This window comes from Notothenia coriiceps, unplaced genomic scaffold (assembly GCF_000735185.1).
Source record: "Notothenia coriiceps isolate Sejong01 unplaced genomic scaffold, NC01 NC01_scaffold00035087, whole genome shotgun sequence".
In the NCBI taxonomy this organism is placed as follows: domain Eukaryota; kingdom Metazoa; phylum Chordata; class Actinopteri; order Perciformes; family Nototheniidae; genus Notothenia; species Notothenia coriiceps.
This window is the reverse complement of record NW_011367788.1, coordinates 24495-32010: the sequence shown is the minus strand read 5'-3', so window position 1 is coordinate 32010 and position 7516 is coordinate 24495. Positions and strand designations below refer to the sequence as shown.

Here is a 7516-nt window from a genome sequence, read left to right as displayed (position 1 = left end):
GTCTAATCGAATTCGGGTGCATTCGTTATTTGATACTGCCAGTAATACTAGATCAGAGGTATCTCGTCCTAGGTATTATACGATTAGTTGTATCGGATAGTATGAGGATTTGTCAGTACTCACACGGCGGTGAAGATCCATTAGTTCTGTAGGAACAGTACAAGTGTCGATGTCAACCCTATGGAAACAATAGTGCACATGAGACTTTAACTTCTCGTGTAAAAAGGGTTTAACATTGTTTGCGATGAAAAATGAATCGATTTTTGCAGACCTTCACTCTACAGTAACATTAATTTACGTTTTTATAAGTCTAGACAAAGAAAGAGAGCGAAGACCGGAGCGGACAAAGGCGAGCGGCGGAGACGTCCCACAACGGCTGCGTCTGCCCAGAGTCGACCTCCGAGACCGCACCGTGACCGGCGCCCCCCCGGGAGTTTGCCACCTCTCTCGTCTTAACCTCAATAGCCTTCCGCCCCGCCCGAGTCCGAGTCCCGATGCAGGTCTCCCTGTTCAGGCGAGACGCTCTGGAGGCCGACGTCGACATGTCCCTACCTCTGCTTCTGAAGTGTTGTGTCCTCCAGCACGAAGCCAGTCGATCACTGGTACTGTTCTGTCATCCCTTGGTAGATCAAAGTGGTCCCGCAAAAATTCACGAACGCGTGTCCTCGCTGTCCGAGTTCCTTATCTCGTCAATAGGTTGGTTAGTCTTCCAGGTCATTCAAACTGGGGCTCGGGGACGTCAGTTGTACATCTCTGATTCCCAAGGGGATAATATGACAAAAAGTAGTTCTATATAATATCCGAGTTCTATAACTACTTTTTGTCAATAGCTTATCCCCTTTGGGAATTCCATAGAATGGACAAACGGACGTCCCGAGGCCCCAGTTTGATGACTGGAAACCGACTAAACCACCTATACCCTAGATTAAGACTGCGGTGACAGCGGGACACGTGCGTCCGTGTAATTTTGCGCCACTGGATCTACACAAGGGACGACATAAGTATTCTCAAGTGCTCGACCTGTCCTCTCGTCCGGCTGGACACAACCCTTCAAGGACAGAGAGGACGTATTCGACCGTCTGCCTCCGAGGTCTCCCGCCTGAACAGAAGAAACCTGCGCTCGCGACTCGGACTCCGGGACGCGGGCGACGCGCGGAACGGAGCTCCTATTTGAGTAAAGACGATAAAGGAGGGGCAACCAATGGGCGGCTCATCACGTTGGGCTCCTCGTAGGTCGAACTTAGGGGTCAGAAGCCGGCCCAGCAATACTGCTTTGAACCGGTATTCCTCCATCTTGTGACTGTGTAACTCCCTCTCTTGTGTATCAGCATCTGAAGGACTCTGTTCAGGAACTAGTTGGACCAAATGCTCTGTATGTGATGACTATCCTGATATTGAAACTCAAGCCGGTGACGAGTGATATTTTACTAACAGTAGCAATGCTAAATTGTGAAAAATATTCGGTTACAAGTCCTGCATTCAAAATCTTACTTTACTAAAAGTACAAAGGTACTGGCATCAGTAACACCTCTGTTATGCAATATGTCCCTTTTAAGATTATTGTTATAACTGGCTGCTATCTCTTAGTTAGACAAAATATGTAAATAACTAATTTCTAGATCTTACCCTTGTTTTTCTAAAATACTGCAACTACTTATATTGTGCTTTGTACATTTTAATTTGTGTCATCTCTATTTTTCATATTTTGTACATTCCTCTTTAATTAATATGTTGCTATTTCTGCAAAAAAGTGTATACTTCAAATATTTTATTGATTTATATATTTTCTACTGTTGACATGTATATATTATTTCTTCTTTGATTATTTTGTTGACTCAAGTGTAATGTATGTTAACAAACTGCTGTGACAAAAAAAATCCCAATTTTGTATAAATAAAGTACATTTGATCTAATCTAATCTATACTTAAAGGTGGGGTAGGTAAGAATGCAGAAACAAGCTCGAGTGCGCTAGAATTTGAAAATACTTAGCCGAAAAAAATCTGCCACTTCCTTACAGAGCCCCTCCTCCAACACACATGAACGCGCACATGACCAATGAGGGCACGAGATAAGTTTGTGCACAGATGGAAGGCTGACAGGCAGGTAGGCCATCCAGTTACTTTAGCCGGGCCGGCTCAGATGATTGGTCGTGCTTTTTACAGTACCACGGCTTCCACAGATGACATTTGTTCATGTATTTTTTGTCAAAGCATTTAATATATTCATTGCTATCGGGATGTTAAGAGCATTCCATGGAATATAACAAAAAGTGTTTCTGAAGTGAATTACATACCCCACCTTTAATACAATACCTGAGTAAATATTCTTCATAACATCCCACCACTGACCACCAGCACAACTGTATAACATTTAAAAATCTTACATGTAGGGTTATGTCGGGCTCCCGCCTTCGTCAACACATGGAGGAGAGGGGAATTGTGGGTAAGGGCAGCGACGTCCAGGGGGACCAGGCCCTGTTCGCTCACCCTGTTCACCCCCCTCTCCCTCTCTCTCTCCCAGTCCTTCTCTTTCTTCTCCCCTCTCTCCCACAGACCCCCTCCCCCTCCCCCTCCTCCTCCTCCTCCTCCTGCAGCATGGTTGTGGTCTCTGGACAGCAGGCTTTGTACGGCCAAAGTATCCTCATTTTCCACTGCTTCCCACAAGGTCTTGTACTAATGGGGGAGAAGGGGAGAGGAAAGGATTGTGCGGGTGAGGAAAGAGGAGATCAAACGAGAGAGATTTATTTTATGAGGGAAGGGAGTTGCTGTATGGAGACAGGAGGACACATAAATCAAATCATAAATCAGTGTCTCCTGGTGAAATATATTCATAGCTAAACAGAGTTATGTAATGTCAAAATAAGATCTTGTAATAAAAAAAGAATCTATAACCCTGCCAGAGGACATTTCAGACCCAACCTTGAGATATTGTGGTGCAGGAATGAGTCCTTAAACCTGGGAATGAGTTAGCATTTTACCACTTGTGGTTCAGTCGGGAAGTCAAAAGGTCTGTGATTAACACACGCTGAAGATATGTTCACGTTTTGTGCTACGATATAGAATACGTGACTAAAATACCCCCCTGGTGAATGTCTGGAGCTTTTAAGTATCATTAAAACAGCGGTTGCTATACTGTAGTTACTATTTTAATCAAATTGAGTGCAGGAATGAGTCCTAAAACCTGGAAATAACTTAGCATTTTAGCAGTTCTGGTTGCCTTATCTCAAAGTCAATGCTTTTTTGAATGTGTGTTTGGTTAAATTCCTGAAATAAGGTCTGTGGTTAAAACAAGCTTAAGAGATTTCTACGTTTTGTTCTACGACATAAAATATGTCAGTACAGTAACTACCCCGGTAAATGTCTGATGCTTCTATTAAAAACGTTGGTTGCTAACAAGCGTCCAAATGAGACAATTAAAAGTCATCACGCTGGGAAAATCCCATTGGCTTTTTCCCAAAGGAGCCCTTGAGATGCTAACTTCCGAGTCGGCCTACAAAGATACAGTTCCACTTTATGATGTCCAAATATCTTACAGAATCTGCAGACTTGCTGAAGTGTTTGGTTGTGTCCAATTCCCTGGAAACAGATGACTCTCCGCCCCTCAGTCTGACGGACAGGTTTCTGTAGATGCGTTTGGGAGAAACTGGACCCAGGGAGCGCCGGCGCTGGACTTGATTCCTCATGGATACAGACATGACAGGAGAGAAGAAGAGGGAAACAGGAAATAGAAAAAAGAAAGAAGAAGAACCAGTGAGGGGAGTGAGGGATAGGTTAGTTCATGGAGAGAAAGATTATGACCCCCAAACTAAGAGCCACAGAGAGAGAAGAGGAGAAAAGTGGCATTTGAATCTGAGGAATGAAGAATGTGAAAAAAGGTCGAAGTCATTAGAAACCTGGAGGGCGGAGAATGAAGTGAGAAATAAAAAGAGTGGGAGAAAAAAAGCAGAATTTATAGTCAGTTTCAAACAGATTCTTCTACAATAAATGTAATTTTCTGCCGACTTGACAAGTGAGTATGGGCAGAGCTGAGTGGTGCTGTTGTGTGGGTGGATAAATTGACAAAAGTTACAACGCCTGTGGATGAAAAATGCCTCGAAGCATTTATTATCGTGCTTCTTACCATTCTCCCCTTTGTTCTTCTTTGACTCACTATTATGTGACACGGGTTTAATTTGCTTTGAATGGAGTCTGTGAGCGCACAAAGCGACCGACCCATCCATCTAATTAACTGAAGAAGAAGCAATCTCATGTGGAAAGAGACAAAATATTCTTCCCTTTTATAATAAATATGAATCTCTTTTTGCATCATTGGCTGGAAGATAAAAAAATCCATCATCAGCGCCGCAGTAATGATGGTTCATTATCAATCCCGACGCTTTTTCATCGTTACAATCAGTCACTTTTTGAGGCTGAAAATCTGCCACACGCTCTCCCCTCATCTCGTTTCACTCAGCAAGTTTTACATTTGTCATTTGTCTTTCTTCTCAATCCCTTTCTCCTCACAGCCCTACAGTTTGAAGTGACTTTGACGTCGCTTCGATTTACGTCACGCCCCGAGGATACAGATCTTTGAAATAAAAAAAGGGGGACATTCAAAGTCTATCCTCTCTCACATCAACACTTTCCCATTTACGTAGAAGCCTCAAATTTCAGCGTTTTTTTATAATCCGAATCAATTCAAGCCCTGAGTAGTCCACTGTCCTTGAGTGAAAGTGAATACTCCCCGGGTTGGTGCTATCTGAGGACACAATGTGAGATCCACGTTGCTGTCGGACGTGCTTCCTCTCCGGCTTGCACAGTACCTGCACTGTCTCTGTGTGGGCGTACTATAGGCGTGATAATACCAGCCATTGTTATTGGTACAGTTTTGGTTTGTTTATTATGCCAGTTGTTGAAAGTGCTGATAGGACAGTTGAGAGAGGAGGATTAGTGTTAGTATTTGCCTTTTTGTCCAAAGGTAAGACAAGGCAAAACACGTTGGAAATGTCACGGCACGTAAAATATCACGGTGTCACGGTATACGGTGATACTCTCTTATTATGATTATCAGTTACAAAGGTCCTTAAAAGAATAAACAGATCCTTTTACATAACTGAAGCATGTTAGCAGCACTTTAGCATGTTAAATCAACTACAAAATCAAAAATAACATCAATAAAAATAAAGGTTTTAGCTTTTAAAATAAAGTTCTATGATATTAACAATTCGTATTTGCAATAGGCTCTCCTGACTGTACCTTTAAGGTTAAACCAATACTCAGTTATGTCAGTTATTTTACTATTTACAACTTTTTTGTACTCACTACTGAGAGTTAATGTTATCTCAATGTATATGTGATACTAAAATATAACAATATGTATTTAAAAAACAACATGCCAGCAGAAAATGCCAATTAAATAAAAAAGTGCCCACTTATTCGCAGGTCAAACTGTACACAAGTATAATATGTAATAAAAGAAAATATATGTAAATACAGTATAATTGTAGAAAGGATGTAGGTATGGTAAATTTGGTTTATCTACAGTATAGAAGCAATGTTAAAAATCCTTCCTTTTCATTTATGCCCTAAAATTGTTTGTAGTTTAAGTCGCTTAATACACAGAAAATGGCAAAAACGACTTTGCACTAAAAAGTACTGCAAAATGTATTCAAACTACGAGTTTAATTTCCCGGCATTAATGTACACAGTTATAACCCTAGCTAAGAGAATGTCAGTTATGTGAGCAGGGTTATACTTTAAGACGACCCATATGCAAAGCCATAAACAGACACAATAGCGTCATTGTGGTTTTGTTGCATGTCAGTATCTCAGGCTGTGGTGAAGTTGGGTTTTTATCTGAGTACTGCAGGCCCAAACACTGAAAGTAAAGTCTGCTGCATATTTAAGCTTTCTGTTTAGTCAGTCTCCTAAATTCTTTGGCTCATGAGTTCAGATGTGCATGGAAACATCTGATGACTAATACTTCTAATCCCACAGGAAGTGATGTTGTTCGTTTATTTCTGTGAATACACCACAGAGGACATGAAGTTGTCAGCATACAGTGTTATGTTGCTCCCAAAAAGGCATTTTAAACACTAATGTTATGTATCTTTTTGATTAAGAGGATAAAAAAGAGAATATTGTGTCCAGGAAACAAAGGTTTGGACATTATAGTCTGTTTAAATAGATGAAAAATTGACATTATGCATTCATACGGTACATGCACTGCCATACTAAAATGTATATGTCTCTAGCACACAATAGACATATTAATAATGTACATAAAATATGCATTAACTGGGTAAAACAGTTCATTAGCATAACATAAGTGGGGCAACGACAAGTTAATTAGATATTTAAAGACATCAACTTAGACTTTCAGTAACTAGGATTTTTTATTTGTATTTGTAATGACATTTTATTGTCTAAAACTAACTTAATCAAGCGTAAAAGTACAGCAGACAATTCAATACTGAATAATAGTTAGTTGCAACCCTTTAGACAGTGTGCATGAGTACAGTTCATATTAAAGGCAGTAACAGGAGCCAGGCTCTAGTCATTAGCTAGCCATATGTAATTTGGAGCTTTGATGGACATAGGGATAACATTATTATTATTAGTATTATATGCAAAAAAATCTAAAAACATTGACACCAATAGATTATTATAGATTATTATAGAGAATTCCAGATTATTATAAAAAATATTTAAGGACATACAATGCAATGCAAAATGAAGTCAATGTAAAAAGCCATTTAACTTCATAACTGAAGAAACAACAGCAAAGCAGTAGTCAAGAAAATGGTAAGTGACTCACTACAGCTTCCCTTATAATAAAAAGTTGGCAAACCTTTTAAAATAAAATTTACAATCTAAACAACTTTTTAAAAAGCATGTTAAATTAGCGTTAAATTAAATGTACATATACATTAGAATATGTGATAAAGGAACCTCAGATATTACTGAAGCTACTATAGGTTATTCATCTTAAAAAAACGCACTTTAGACTAATTCCATGTAAAAATATACCATGCATGCATCGTCCATAGTTGTCCATTCGTGGAACAGGTTCAGAAAACTTCGGCAAGAAGGAGCAAAAAGTAGCCCAACAGTTGTAAAGAATTGCAAGCTTTCTTACCGTAAGTCTTTACTTTCATTTCAAACGGACTTTCCACGAACATCTCTCGTTGAGATTTATTTAAAATCAATGTCTACTCGGATAAAATATAATCCACCGCACCGACTTGAGTTTGCACCTCTGAGGGTGAAGCGCACCTGAACGTTTCACCCGAGAGAGAGACTGCCGCTTCTACAACACACACACACACACACACACACACACACACACACACACACACACACACACACACACACACACACACACACACACACACACACACACACACACACACACGCACACACACCCACGCACACACACACACGCGCGTCTTCTTTGCCCCGCCCTCTTCCTACTTATCTAACTTTTTTTCAACAACTGCAAAGAATGTGTGTGTAATATAAACAGTAACATGATATG

At 40.2% G+C, this 7516-nt stretch overlaps 1 protein-coding gene and 1 long non-coding RNA gene across 2 annotated transcripts in view; both read right to left on the bottom strand.

Annotated features, from left to right (window-relative positions):
- Positions 1-544, bottom strand: part of LOC104962601 (uncharacterized) — a 10000-nt gene extending 9456 nt beyond the window's left edge. The window contains exon 1 of the mRNA XM_010791054.1: positions 346-544. Coding sequence (XP_010789356.1) covers positions 346-544 — 199 coding nt within the window. The remainder of the gene's footprint in view (positions 1-345) is intronic.
- Positions 545-2582: 2038 nt separating this feature from the next.
- On the bottom strand, positions 2583-7253 carry LOC104962600 (uncharacterized). Its single transcript, XR_800226.1, has 3 exons — positions 7118-7253; positions 3534-3893; positions 2583-2673 (listed from the first exon to the last, which is right to left on the bottom strand). It is a non-coding gene; the product is annotated as an uncharacterized lncRNA (long non-coding RNA).
- Between the last annotated feature and the right edge of the window lie 263 nt (positions 7254-7516).